Here is a 15,382-nt window from a genome sequence, read left to right on the forward strand (position 1 = left end):
CTAATACCTAGATATTCCAGGTATTGAGAAGTAGATTGTTTCAACTTCGAGCAAAAGTCTAAGGATCCAACTAAGTTCCTACTCCCTTAGGGAGATAACTGTGGATTCCACCAAGGGAGTGGTTTGCTTCAGAATGTTTTGGTCTAGGGTGTGAGCAACAGAACGTTTAACTAAGAATGTAGCCTACAATATTCAACTGGTCTATTCATTTCCTTGTATCACATTATTGTAGTTTTTATCTTATTCCTGCCTTTTGGGGTCAGGGTATTTTAATCAAATGGAAATTAAACATGGATGATTTCAGCATTCACAGGAACTCCCTCCTGGTACTATCCTATGTTCCTTCCTTCCTTTCTTTCTTTCTTTCTTTCTTTCTTTCTTTCTTTCTTTCTTTCTTTCTTTCTTTCTTTCTTTCTTGATTTTCTGAGACAGGGTTTCTCTGTGTAACAGTACTAGCTGTCAACTAGCTCTGGAGACCAGGCTGACCTTGAACTCACAGAGATCCACCTGTTTCTGCTTCCGGAGTGCTGGGATTAAACCTGTGCGCCACAACTGCCTGGCTTTGTTGTATTATTTTCACTCACGTCTTCATTCTCTTTACTTATTTTTCTAATCCCCATGACCCTACCCTGGTAAGTGGTATCTTTGTTGAATCTGGTCTCCGAAATGAACCTAAGAAACAAGGTGGTGTAGCCATTTTACATCTGACAAAATATACTTCAAACCAAAACTCACCAGAAGAGATAGTAAAGACACTATATATTCATAAAAGGAAAACAAAGAAACAAACACCACCAAGAGGACACAGCAATTCTTACAATCTATGCCCCAAGCACAAGAGCACCCAAGTTTGTAAAGGAAACTCTAATATAGCCTGAATCACATATTGACCCCCACACACTGATAGTGGGAGAGTTCAATTCACTGTCATCAATGGACAACCAGATAAATACTTAACAGGAATGCTGGAACTAACAGAGATTAAAAAACAAATGAATCTAACAGCTATTTACAGGATATCTTTCCCAAACACTAAAGAATATACATTCTCTGAAACTCAAGAAATTTCTACAAAATTTACCACATACTCAGATACAAAGCAAGTCTTAAAAAACACAAGAAAACTGAAATAACTCCATACATCCTACTAGATCACCACAGTTGGCTGGATGTCGACATCATAAATAACAGAATGCTTATAAGCTCGTGGAAATTGAACAACTCTCTACTGAATAAAAAATGGGTCATGGGTGAAATTAAGAAAAAAATTAAAAACTTTCTAGAATTAAATGAAAATTAAGACACAACATACCCAAACTTAAGGGCCAGGGTGAAGGTGGTTCTAAAAGGCAAGCTCATAGAGTTAAGGGCCTTCATGAAAACAACAACAACAAGCTGAAGAGTTATCATCCTTAGTGACTTAACAGCACACCTGAAAGCTCTAGAACAAAAAGAAGAAATCACCTAGAAGGAGATGGCAAGATATAATAAACTCGGGACTGAAATCAATAAAATAGAAACATGAGAACTATTGTTGGTTGTTTAGTCATAGGTGCCACAGTAGAGAGAGAAGCTCACCAATATGCTAAGCTTTCATTTTCCGAAGAAGCAGAGGGTAGCACCTTCTTGGAAAAGGCTGACACCCAACTAACTCACTTCAGTCACTTTATTCAAATATATACAAGGTTAATTGGAGCTGGAGAAAGTTCCAGCTACCAGAGTTAGCTTGCTTCTGCTGCCCGTGAGAGCAGACAACTCATAAAAATATCAGTTTCTTTTGATGATGTCAAGCCATCATCAAATGTAAGAACTCCAGGTCTACCAGAAGTGTCTTAGGATCAAGCTTGGTATAGCTTCAAGCTCCCACAGAGCACCAAGTGCAGACTTCAGAGAAACATTTCTTCTAGGTTTAGACAGTCTCAAAACAATTTCTCAGTCTCTACTGATTAACCCAATCATAACAAAGCTTTCCTGAAACATTTCTCTCAAAGTAGACACAACGACTTTACTTACATATCACTACAGAGATCCAAGAAACAAAGAGTTGTTCTTTGAGAAAAGCAGTAAGATCAACACACCCTTATCCAAATTAACTAAAAGGTGGAGAGATAATATCCAAATTAACAAAAGCAAAAGTAAAAATCAGACTCAGTAATAGACATGGAAAATTCGAGAGAATCATAGAGACAAACTTTATTAACCTTTATACGAACAATACTCTTTACCAAAGTAAGTCAAGATCAGATAAGCAGCTTACATGGAACTGTAACCCTGAGTGAAATAGAAGTCATTAAAATCTCCCAATCAAAAAAAAAAGCCCAGGTTCAGATGATTTTAACCCAGAATGCTACAAGATTTTCAAAGAAGAGTTAATGTCAATACTCCTCAAACTATTTTACAAAATAGAAACAGAAAGAACATCACCCAATTCATTTTACTAAGCCATGGTTACCCTGATACCCACATCACATAAAGACCCAACAATGATATCCTGCTGGACTCCTAGATCAGTGCCGTCATCAGAGAATCTCTTCCCTGCCGAAGACAGGAACAGGTGTAGAAACCCACGGTCAGACTATATGCGGGGAGGGAGAGATCTTGGAACAAACAACTCTAAATGGAATGTCTCCATCAAATTTCTCCCCTCAGATCTCAAGGAACCCTGTGGAAGAGGGCTGGAAAGAGGAGTGTAAGAGCCAGGGAGAGAACAAGGCCCTTTGAATTAACTGAGCAAATCTCACAGAAGCTCACAGAGACTGAAGCAGCAAGCAGGGCCTACATGAGTCTACACCAGGTCCTCTGCATATATTCTAAAAATTTCAGTTTAGTATTTTTATAGAACTCCTGAGTGTGTGCATGATTCTTGTGTCTTCTCTTGGGTTCTTTTCCTTCTGTTGGTTTGGCTTGTCCAACTTTTGGTGATGGTTTTGTTTTAGCTTATTGCATTTTATTTTATGTTTTGTTGTTATCTATTGGAAGTCTGTTCTCTTCTAATGAAACAGAAAGGGAGTGGATTGGATCTGGATGGGAGAGGAGGTGGGAGGAACTGAGCAGAATAGAGGGAGCAGTAACTGTAATGAGGATATACTGTATAAGAAAGAATCTATTTCCAATAGAAGCTCCCCCCAACCCCAAACTAACCAAACAAACAAACGAAAAACAGAATCACTTTAAGAATTAACATATATTCTTTAAAATATACAAGTAAAATTCAAGTATGTAATAATGTCAGAATTTTCTCCCACTGCCGAGGCAACATAAAGCAACACAATTAATAATAAACATTGCATTTTCTCCTTGTCACACCTTATGAATACGACCCTACTTTACAGAGAATGAAGAGAGGCCACACGAGGAAAGGCTGCTGCTGTGGGAATAACACTAAATCTGGACTTGAACCCAGGAACCCTGTGACCTTCATTCCTCCTAAGACTCCCTCCTGCCCCTTCATAACCCTTGGCTTAGGAAGCCACTGATCATCACAATCTGCCCCTAACTTACGCTGTCCTCAGCCATGCCTTCCTGGGACGCCAGGCAGTGCTGGGACACCTGGCACAAGGAGTGTCAGCACTTGCGGATCTTGATCTCGGTGTAATCAGACTTGATGGTCTCCGTGTTCTGAGGCTGCCTGGGCTTCAGGTTATGGAAGGAAAGGGAGGCGTAGTGGAGTTCAGGCTCATCCGCGAGAGTGTGTAGGACTGTGGCAAAAGGTGGCCGATCTTTCTGGTTTTGTGACTCTGATGCATTCAGGTGACCCTGGAACCCAATTATAGAAGGGCATCAGTCAAGACTTTACAGATGGCATCAAAAATCACCAAAGGCACTTGGGGCTTAGCTGTGTGTTTGTTCATGATCTACTTCCCGTGCATTTCCTGAGTCTTCACTCCATGCTTTCACTCATTACCTTAACTTGATGACGTGTGAACATGAATATGAGTATGTGTCTACACCCCTTCCCTACGTTCCCCCAGGATATACCTATGTGCACACAACAGCATCCACAGCACTGTGATCAAACCCAGGACCCTGCACATAGTAAGCAAGGACTCTAACAACATGATGCACCCCATCCCCAGCTAATTTTAATTAGCTCTCTGAGTCCTCACAACCCCCTTCTTTCCCATTTATGGATATAAACATAGTCTGGTTCAGGCTAAGTAACTCACAAAAGACAGCATCAGATTGTCACAAACAAATGAAGGAAAAGCCAGATGTGTCTGCCAGCAATCCTATCACTTGGGAGACTGTAGAAGGAAGATTGTGTCTGGGACAAGTTCTGGCTTCACAGTGAGTTCCAGAACAGCCTGGCCTACACAGAAACCCCCAAATCATAAGTCAAACTTCAAAATAAAATGAAAACTTAATCTAATTGTAATCTGGTGGGCAGAAGCGGGAAATTACAGCAAGCTCTCAAAAAGCTAGGATTAGACCCATCCTGCTCTGGTGGGGCTCACAGTATGTGGAGGGAGCAGGGAAGATCGAGACTACAAAAGGCAGGTCTGCCTGCCTGAGCTGGAGATATTTTAGCTGGGCGGGCCCTCCAACTCTGATCCACACCCCCACCCCAGGTGGTTCTAAACCTTAGTCACAAACGGAGCCCTCACTGGTAGGCTCTATGCAGGCGCTCCACATCTGTGCCACAGCCTGTTTCTCATTGGTGGATACCAGGCAAGTTCACTGTGGAGCCCCATTCCTGGCTCTCTCTTCTCACGTTTGATTTCATTTGTGTCTCATAGTCCCTGGTAGGCCCTCAACTCTCTAGGCAGTTCATGCTGGCCTTGCACTCCCCATACCCCTGCCTCAGCCTCCTGAATGCTGAGGTCTGCCCACCATGCCCACTTGGCATTCTAGTACTGTTTAATGACATGCGTTTGATGACATGCGTTTGAACTGTTAGGATCAAGCCGAACTCAGCCGCTGTGTTTGGAATTCCTTTCTGAAAGTTAAGTCTGGGCTGATGAAGACAGCACCGAGGCCCAGGGAAAGGCTGTGAAGACTTGACAGGAAGTAGCTATGTGGGGAGAGCTTTGCTGACAGTAATAATAGGCAGTCCTGTGTAAATACGGGTAGCAGGAAGTAGAGGAGGGGACAAATGCCAGGTCCTCAGCCTGTGGATGCAGAAGAAAAGCTGGATATTGGGGAGACATTTGGGGAAACACAAGCTCAGTTTGGATACCTGGGTAGGGTATCTCACCAAAATGCCAGACGAAATCATGCTTGAGACAGGGCTCCCAGCAGGAGGATTGCCTTCGATGCTTGCTACTTTCAGGGCTGATTTCTTTCTGAGGAGCTTCACGCTGGATAAAGAGATCAGTTTGTTTTCTGATGGATGGAGTTTCAGACCAGGACAGACTAGGCACAGGGTCTACAAAGGGGGCTGCTCTGTGTTAGAGATCCTCAGTGCACGGGACTGCATGATCTGAACAGACCCTGCTAACCCTGACCCTGGCTGGGTCTTCATGGTTCTTTAAGCAGAGGCCTTACCGAATGGGGCCACCACTCACATGAAGAAGATGAGGCAGAGGCAGACAGCCATGAGACCAGCTCCTCCCACGGCCCCTTGGAGCACTCCTATACTGGGTTCTGGTTTGTCTGTTAACAAGAAAGGCCTGGGTGATGGAAAGTTTTCCTCTCAAGCAATCATCTTAGCAGCCAACTTTCTGCAGCTCGTTATTTACAAGAATGTCCACTCCCACTTTGGTCTAGGTCCATTCTTCCCTATGGGTGTATGCATGTACAGCTTCCTATCCCTAGACCTCCTACCAACTCAATAGAGAGGAAACTGTGAACACTAGCCCCGGTTAAGCCAAGTCAGCCCAATTTGTTCACTCAGACGTCTTGCACAACCCAGATATTACCCTTTGTGACCTCTTGACCTGGCAGCAGCAACACAGTGGCACTCTGAACCTCATTGTAGTTCCAAGCCTCACAACGGAGTCTGTGACCAGCGCTGAACTCCTTGCTGAGGATCAGGGAGCTGTTGGCCCATGGTCCTGAGGAGCTGGAGGTGACCTGGAAGGAGTTGTTGCTGCTGTTCCCCTCGAGCAGCCCCTCCCCCAGCCACCAGCGCAGGGAGGGGGCGGGCCAGGCTCTGGAGGAGCAGCTGCAGTGGAGACCCTCAGCTTCCCAGGAGCAGGAGGGTGCCAGCAGCTGTAGAAAACCTGGAGAATGGAACACAAAGAGAGGCATCACAGGGGCTTTCCAAGCTGTGATTGCAATGCCCCACCCCCATGATCTTCCAACTCACTCCTTATGATGAGGCTCACAGAGGCCACCTGAGCACCTAGACTGTTCTGAGCTCCACAGACATATTTTCCATGGTCTTCCAACTCCACCCTTGGCAGCCATAGTTCCTCGTTGGAGAGCTGGATGTGCTTCTGGGTCTGTTGCTCCCACTTCAGCATGGCAGGGGGGTTGCTGTCGGCAGCACAGACCAGGCGCAGGGACTCACCCTCTTGGATATGCAGAGATGAGCCACTGTGCAGGGTTTCAGGTTCTGAGGAGGCACAGAGAAGGCTTGAGCCCATCACAGGGGGCTTTTGCCTTTCTCTCTCCTCCCTTTACCACACCTGTCTTCTCTTCTGCTGGCTGATGGCCTCACACCCTAAAGAGTGGATAGTCAGTATCTCTTAGAAGTGTGAGACCAGCAGAACTACTTTAGGTTCCAGTCTTCTCTGCCAACTTAGATGCCTTACTTGCCCTGGAGAGTTTGTCCTTCTGTCTCTCAAGGGCGTCTCACTAAGGCCTGCCTAACTCAGCTACGTCCTAGGAGCTCACAGTCCCAGTAGTAGGTGCCTAAGGCAGGCATGGTACAGGATGTGGTCGCTTTTATAGGGGATCTGTCTCCAAAGCTCAGGGAGATTCTCAGGACAAGAAGGTCTTCCAGGAGGAGGACAGCTGAGGGAGAATGTGAAAGACAGTGGGGCTGTCCAGGGACAATGCCATAGTGTTCTGCCCATGGTGAGACAAAATCGCCCTACGCTAACTGTAGGGCACTGAAGTCCCTTCACCTACCGAACAGATGACTTTGGAAATTATCACAGAAGACTTATTGTTATTATTTGGAAATTATTATTGTTATAATTTGGAAATTATCACAATACAACTTATTGTTATTATTATTTTCGTGAGAGAGGGTCTTATTTACCTCAGGCAGCTTCATACTTATGGAGATGAGGGTGACTTTGAGTTTTTGAGCCTCCTGCCTCCACCCCTCAAGTGCTGGGTTTGTGGGAGTGCAATTACCATGCGCAGCTTATGCAGAGCTGGGGATTTCACCCGAGGCTTCCTGCACACTAGGATAGCACTCTACCAACGGAGGCACAGCCACAGCCCAGAAGCAATACTTAAACACCACAAAAGAGACTCGGTTTCTTGAGAGGATAAAGAGAATGAAAACTACGGTGCCGTGACTTCATCTGTGGCACGAGGGAGGGTGGGGTGCTGGTTAAGAGAGACACCGTTCCTGGGATATGCATAAGACAAAGTCCATGCTGTGCAAATTGGCAGCATGTGTGTGAAATTCAAATGACCTGGAATTTTCTACCTCAGGAAGTCATTTTATAGACATGGTCACGCAAATAAAGTTTTCTTGTAAGTCACTTATTGAATAAAAGTCAAGGAATGCCAGTTTTCTGTCAAGAGATAAGAGGGTAAATGTGCTATCATATCATTAGAAAACCACGGAGTTACTAATATGTGTGAACAAGAAAGTCTCTAAGAAAACTACGTCTAAGGGGAAAAAATTAATTCAGTCACTTGCCATTGCTTGACACATGTATTGTGCCCGGGTAGGCTTGACCACGAAGGCACCGTAAAGATAAGTAAGAGTTAAGTTTATATGAAGAAGCAAGAGGTGAGACTTTAGACAACCTCAAATATTAGGGCAGGCAGGCTTTATTTTAATGCCAGAGGGTGTCTGTACATGGGTTACAGATCAGGGAACAGAACTCAGAAATACAGAGACCAGAGTTCAGGAAGGTGTAGATTACATGCTTCAGGCTGGGGGTTTGATGGCCAAGGGCAGGAAACGGGAAGAGCAGAATGAGGAAGTTAGCAGTTTCCTGTAGACTAGCAGGGGCCAGGGTCTGTTGTCTCTTTTTGCAACTGAGTGTCTGGGGTGGGGATCAGCTGCTTTGCTTCTGCAATCCCTAACCTTGACTTTTGCCAGGAGTTAGTTTCTTTAGGAACTTTATTAACAAAGGGTTTAGAGTGCAGCCCAGTGCTTTAGTTCCATCCTATATAAATAAGTAAATAATAAATAAAGAAGAAATTGATAAAGTTGTAGTGTGTGAAGAAGATATGTTTCTCCTCCTACCCCAGGGCTTCAGTGTGTGTTTGTGTTTGTGTGTGTGTGTGTTTAAATGTGCATACAAGACTACCTGTGTATGGTCAACCGAGACAGGAGAATATTAGACACTAAAAGCTATTACTATTAATTTTTTATATGGGCAAAATTATATTGCACTAAAATCCATATATATTGGAGCCCCAACCACCAATATAATAGCAGTAACTGGGAGGTAATTAAGGTAGATGAGATCGTAGAATAGATGTGCCGATGGTGGAATTAATGGGGCTATAATAAGACAGCAGAGTGCTTGTGTGGTCTGTTTCTGCTGTCTGAAGACAGGGGTAAAGAGAAGACCACCTGTAGCACAGGCAGGATACCATTACCAGGAACCAGGCAGACAGAGGAGCACCTTCAGAGGTAAGGAGCCTGCTTCTGCTCTAGAAGTCACTTCCTCTATCATGTTACAGAGGTGGAGGCAGAATAAGATACATGTCACACCAAATTTGACAAAATCACCTCACAGAGAGGAAGGGAGCTGGGAAAGGGGAATGAGGGCAGGCTGGGAATGAAGACACAGTCTTGGCACTGGAGACTACCATCTGTGTCTTGAGAAACACAGAAGCCATGGGCATCTCAGGGAGAGTGCAATGTGTGGGTGAAGTGAGAGGGGATACCGTATCACCCCCTTCTCCACCCTGAACCTCTTCCTGCCTGAGCTCCAGAACATCTGCTCATCTCTGGGGGCAGTAGTTCCTGCACCCATCCCAGGGAGGAGAAACTTCGCCCTACCTGTGTTCTCTGCCCGGGACGCCCTGATGGTCAGCTTCTGTGGAGCATCTGGGCAGACAGATACGGCCGTTCTCTTTTCAGAGAGGAGGTGGCTGCTGGCATTTCACCCCCCGTGCTCTTTTCTTCCCCCACACTCCTAGCTTTCAGGACCCATCCCCCAGTTCTACCCACTCCATCCTGCACCTTACTATCCCATCCCCCCAAACCCTGGTTTCTGGCTTGGCACTCACAGGTGACATTGAGTTGTTCAGTCCTCTCCACAGTGACACCAACACCAGGGAAGGCCACCTGACAGGTGATGTTAGTGCCGTGGTCCCGGGGCTGGGGTGTGAGCTTCAACTCTGAGGAGAGGGTGGTCCCAGGGCCCAGGGAGGTGAGGGCAGATGCCATCCAGGAGAAGACGGGGGGTGTTCCCCTCTCACAAGCCCAGGGCAGAGAACAGATCAGTTGGGTGGAAGTGCCAGACACCAGGGTAGGCATAATTTGGAAGTTAGGGGTCGCAGTCAGAGCTGGACAGAGAGAGGTAGGGACACAAGACATGGTGGGGATCACTATGTGTGACTCCACTTCAAGTCAGGCTACCCCCCCCCCCAGTCAGCTTCGTTATCTGGTCTGAGGACACCCAGAGCTTTGGGACAAGGACCCCCACACAAGCCCTCATCACATACCTATCACATTCACAGAGAGCATCAAGTTCTTCGGAACCTTAAAACTGTACTTCACTTTGTTACCGTCATCCACCCTGAAGAAGTAGACTTGTGTGTCACTTCTCTTCACGTCTCTGATCTCCAGGGAGCAGTTACGGGTATCTGGGCCCCCCATGAGATGAAATCGACCTTGAGCTTCCTTCTGAACTGGTAGATTTGGGTTATTTGTAGCCACTGGAGGGTGGTTGTTTGGATCGGCCTTCTCCTGGAACCAGTAGCCAAAAGCAGAACTACTGGAAGCCGGGAAACGGACTTGGCAGGACACATAGATGCACAGACCCTCCTGTACTGTTACCGAACTGGGGGTCAACTTGAGCTCATACTCCGCCGTCTCAACCAGGGACCCTGCAAATAAATGAGAGTTATTTCGGTCCTGTTCCACCAGCCCTATAGCTATCCCTACTCACCTGCCCAGAGCAGACACAGCAACAGGAGCCACAGCATCACACAGTGGAAGATTCTGGGCTCTTCTAGGTGGCTGGAGAAAGGAGTCTTGGTCAGTTTGAGGCGGTCCTTGAGGAGAGAATGACAGGCTTCGATGTCACAGGACTGAGACAACGTCCTCCTGCAAGTCCAGGAATGAGGAAAGAGAGCAACTGACCACAGAGAAGGAACTTTCCGCCCATAGGTCGTCAGAGCCCTTGGAGAACAAACACTTCCACTTTTCACGTGGGGTATCGCGGAGTCACAGTCAGTGAGAAAGACACACCCTCTGCTCCTGAACCCTATCTGTGCCATTTGTTTCTTGTTAGTCTGATGGTCAGGGACAAGGCTTAGCAGGTAAAAGCACTTGCCACTAAGCCTGATGACCTAAGTGTGATCCCCAGGACCCACATTGTGGAAAGGATGAACTGGCTCTCATAAGTTGTCCTTTGCCCCCACTTATGCATGGTGGCATACTCATACCATAGTGAGCACACACACACACACAATAAAAAATAAATGCAATCAAGTTTTTTTTAATGTATGAAGCAATAGGGACACTCATTGCCTAAGCAGCTGCTCTGTTGCTGTTAGAGAATATCCTGACAAAATAGCTTAAAGAAAGAAAGGTTTATTTTGGTTCAGAGTTTGAAATTACAGTCCATTGTGGTGAGACCCATTGATGGCTAACAGGGTATGCAATAAATAGAGTAAGAGTTGGTAGAATGTTCTCAGCTCACCGTATAGTCTAGGATCTCAGTCTATGGGACGGTGTTAACATAGCCATGATGATCATCCACTGGCATATGGTATGTTAGTCAGGGCTTTCTAAAGGGATTGAGCTGGTAGACTATGGTTCTATGTGGGTAGTCCGACAATGCTTGTCTCACAGTAGCGAGGACGAAAAACTGGTAGCTGCTACTTCACCGGGCTGGATATCACAGCAGTTCCAGTCTGGTGCTGAAGGAAGGAGAATTACTAGAGAGCTACTGCTCCTCGGTCTATACTGAACGTTTGAAGAAACCGGTTCTACCCCCAGTGAAGGAAGGAAGCGGCAGCATGATGCTGTTGGGAGTCTCCTGTTCCTCACAGGAGATGGGTGAGCCCATGAGCTCTTACCGCTGCCTGACACTGGGCGGTCTCAGTGAATAGATGGGATCTGAAGACTCTTCTGGTAAGAGGTGTGTGTGATGGGGGTACAGTTTCTCCTCTTCTGTTCTGCTCCTCAGCTCTAAGTCCTTAACCAACTGGCTTTGACAACACACACTGGAGTCTTCATCAGCTGCCTCTTGCATCACTTCTGAGGTTTATCATTGTGCTCAGGGAAAGGAGGAGGGAGTAAGCCAACACCATCTTTTCTGTACCAGAGGTCTGCCAGTCACTCTGTAATGTTCTGACCACTAGGTGGAGAAGTGTACCCATACTCTCCTTATAACCCATCTCATAAGCAGGGGTAGAGTGTGGGCATCAGATACTTTTGAGATAGAAGCAGACCATTCCATTAGTCTTTTTAGCCGTTGCCATGAATGCTGGCATTAGGATCCCATCATGATTAGAGTGCTACCAGAAAATTTGGGACTTTTTTTTTTTTCTGAATCTGATTGTTACTACTTTAATATTTTTTTTTTCAGGGGGAAGCTTACAGGCTCCTATTGTTATCTACTACCTATACCCAAACACTTGCTTCTAAATAAAAATGATTTTTAAATATCTATGTGTGCATCAGTTTATGTGCACCACACATGTGCCTGGCATCTGTAGAGGTCAGAAAAGGAGATTAGATTCTCTGGAACTGGCAGTTGTGAGTCACTTGATCTGGGTACTGGTAACTGAACTTAAGACCTGTTCAAGAGCGGGACGTTCTTAACCACTGAACCATTGCTCCAGCTCCCAGGCACCTGCTTCTGAGCTATTTCTAAGGAGAAGAAAGTGACAACATGGTCATGGGTGTTGCTGGAGGAAGGGTATGGATACACACGGGAAGGAAGGGGTATCCTAGAGTGGACACGGAGACATTAGGTATCTCCATGGATTGAGGGATAGGTTCAATGAGAGTCCATGCTTCAAAAAGATAAGCTGGAGAATGATAGAGAAAGGCATGAACGTTGGCTTTTAACCTCTACATGGGTACACATTGGCAGTAGCATATACACACAGAGAGAAAAAGACAGGGACAGAGACGGACAGAGACACATCCACAGGGAGACAGAGACACATCTACAATCTACAGAAAGACAGAGACACAGAGAGACACAGAGACAAAGGGGAGAAATAGACGGAACAGGAGACAAAGACACAGAGGAGGTAGCATCTCTGTTGATAAACACAGGAGCACAGACTTGTGCTTTACTGCAAAGTTGGACAATTTCAACAGTGTGAACGTCACACCTGGCAGCGTAACCTGCTGCCTTTTGGGAAGAGAAGGCTGTAGACATCCTTGGGGACAGAGGACACAGGTGCTCCAGATGAGAGGTTGCCCCTGAATGCTCCTGAATGTATGCAGATTTCTTAATCCTGGGGAGACGGATCCTGCTGAGGCCTCACCCCACAAAAGTGAGGGAGGCATAATGCCGGTCTCGCTATGTCCCTAATGTGAGAATGTGAGCGTCTTCTGGGAGGAGCTTGGGTTCTCAGGTGGCTGTGCATCTTGGAGTCCTGCTGTGGAGTCTGTATGAAGAGAAGAGAGTCACAGCAGGCCACAGGGAGGGGACTCGAGGAAATAAAAAGGATCATGCAGAGCACTCATTATAAGACATATGCTCACTCTCCTTCCATGAAGGGTTTGGAAGGCATCAACACAGCAGTTACTGCTGCTCATCCAATCAATAAACATACTCTCCCTAGCAGGAAAACACTTATCATCTTACCCATTTTACAGAGAGGTAAAATAAGTCCTGGAGAGGTAGTGTCTTTTACAAGGTTACCCATCTAGCCAGGAGGCCATCTATGCTGTTGTGCTGAATTCAGAGGGTTAGTGATGTAGAGGCCAGCCTCATGGTTAGGGTGCTAGAGAGATGAAGACAGTTTGCTAGATCCATCCATGAGTGTACATTAGCCAGAGGGAGACAGAACTGTAGTTTTCCCAGACCCCATCTTCTCCTTGTGATAGAAATGGCACCAGGCATGAAATGCCCTCACAGACATGCATGGGGCTTCCTGAATACACAGTATTGTGTGCTGTTGGAGACTCCAATGACTATGGAGTGAGACCACGTTCTGTGCCAGCCACTTCAGAACTTCAGTTAACTGCAATGTTTCTCAAAAGCATCCTTGGCACCCATAGTGCCCACCTCCTTGCCTCCCATTTTTTCTTCAGCTCTTAGCAATCCCAACAGATTTCTTCCCCTCAAGACTCCCAGACCTGCTGGTGTTGAGATCAGTTTGATCCAATCCTTTAAATCTTAGTGTCATTCTCGCCCCTGGCCTCCTGCAGCTATACGTGTCTGAAACATCAATTCCCCTCCTTCACACCACATCACCTGTGACCAAAGGACCCAGATCTGCACCTTTCTCATAGGTGGCTCTTTCAGTGCCTTTTCTTCCCTGCCTTCTTGTTTTTTGAACCTCAACTTCCTAACTCTGAGTGATGGAGGGTTTAGGGCTCTCTCTGTTGGCTCTTATTTGTGGTTTTGTTTACTTGCAGATGTTAAGCTGGGGAGTACCCATGTGGATCCATTTTTTAATTCCAGATTTGGAAATCCATTCATTATCGCCATTTGCATGTCTCAGAAGCTCCTCATTCTTGTAGGAGTCAGAGTGATGGTGACCAACTTGCAGGGCTAACCATGTCCATCATTGACACACTAAATTCTTTTTTTTAAAATATTTATTTATTATTTATTATGTATACAATAGTCTATCTGTGTGTATGCCAAAGGCCAGAAGAGGGCACCAGACCTTATTACAGATGGTTGTGAGCCACCATGTGGTTGCTGGGAATTGAACTCAGGACCTTTGGAAGAGCAGGCAATGCTCTTAACCACTGAGCCATCTCTCCAGCCCCCGACACACTAAATTCTTTAAGTTATTCAGAGAGACCACAGTAGCATAGTCTGTGACTTTTATGATCACGTTGCCATTTATATTGATCTATGGAGTCTTTGATGTGTACAACATCTGTGAGGCAGAGACAGTGAGTTGTCTTGGATCAATGAATTCTGCTAAGTTGCTACTTGTTGATGTTTTCATCAATATTTATTCGGAGTTCAAGTCCCATCCAGGTCCATCAGCGGGACTTTGGACTATGTGGATTTTAGAGACAAGGCCTCACTCCGTATCCCTAGCTGGTCTAGAAGCTACAGGCCTCTTGCCTGATCAGGTGTATTAGCTGTGAAGTGTATTCAGAAGCAGTGCAGACTCCTTCTGGGGCGCTTTACAGAGGGAGAAGTAGTAGAGTATAAAAATTCCGGGGGGTGGGGTCTTAGCTAGGTTATGGGTCATCAGGTGCCATCAGTGAGATGGAGACCCAGGGTGATGGCTAAGCTTGGTTGTCATGGGGGAAGAGAGAACCTCAGTTGAGTATTGCCTCTATCAGATTGGCCAGTGGGTATGAGTGTGGGGTCATTTTCATGATTACTAATAAATAGATGTGTGCCCACCTAACTGTGGCAGGTTGAAGGGCTCTCTATCCAGGCCCTCGCACCGCTAATGTGAAGCCCTTTTCCCTTCCTATTCCCTTATAAACACCATTAGATTACATTTCTAAAGCTAGTTCCAGTAGCCTGCAGCCACTCTGAGCATGAGACTTTGATGGCAGGAGAGCGGTTTCTGGTGGTTGCAGCTGAAACATCTGGAGAGCTGGGGCGTGGCCAGATCACTATAGAAGCTGCCCCTGAGCACAACAAAGTTGGCATTCTTGTATCAAGCATTACGCACGTCCCCGTGTCTCTGTCTGCCTGTGTGTGCGTGTGTTTTTAAATCTCCAGCCTGGTTCCCAGCTCGCATACCGTAGGTGTAGAGCAGACACTGTGTTTTACAAGCTCCCAAGGCCCATTTCCTTCTTTGGTCACTGAGACCAAATGCTAAGGCTCAGCAATCAAAACTGGCTACAGTGGCTAACCTGTCTAACCAGGACTTGCCAACTCAGCTAGCCCAGACTCCCCCTTTTCTCCTTAAAACCCTACTGCTGCAAAAACACCTGCTGCTGTTGTCTGCCTCTGCTTGATCCAGA

The 15,382-nt window shown here is 46.0% G+C and overlaps 1 protein-coding gene across 2 annotated transcripts; it reads right to left on the reverse strand.

The window, feature by feature from the left end:
- Window positions 1-2,185: 2,185 nt before the first annotated feature.
- LOC126488064 (sialic acid-binding Ig-like lectin 5) lies at window positions 2,186-10,392 on the reverse strand. 2 transcript variants are annotated; one of them, XM_050121262.1, is made up of 9 exons: window positions 10,197-10,380; window positions 9,751-10,134; window positions 9,313-9,591; window positions 9,083-9,130; window positions 6,248-6,496; window positions 5,859-6,161; window positions 5,505-5,592; window positions 5,195-5,297; window positions 2,195-3,756 (listed from the first exon to the last, which is right to left on the reverse strand). In XM_050121262.1, exons 1-9 carry the CDS (start codon window positions 10,231-10,233, stop codon window positions 3,565-3,567), a joined length of 1,683 nt encoding a protein of 560 aa, XP_049977219.1. In that variant the 5' UTR covers window positions 10,234-10,380; the 3' UTR covers window positions 2,195-3,564. The 2 variants fall into 2 exon arrangements, with proteins under 2 accessions (XP_049977220.1, XP_049977219.1); XM_050121263.1 differs by lacking the exons at window positions 9,083-9,130; window positions 9,313-9,591 and having other exon boundaries at window positions 2,186-3,756; window positions 10,197-10,392.
- Between the last annotated feature and the right edge of the window lie 4,990 nt (window positions 10,393-15,382).

This window comes from Alexandromys fortis, unplaced genomic scaffold (assembly GCF_014885135.2).
Source record: "Alexandromys fortis isolate MF-2015 unplaced genomic scaffold, M_Fortis_MF-2015_v1.1 scaffold_161, whole genome shotgun sequence".
Classification (NCBI taxonomy): Eukaryota; Metazoa; Chordata; class Mammalia; order Rodentia; family Cricetidae; genus Alexandromys; species Alexandromys fortis.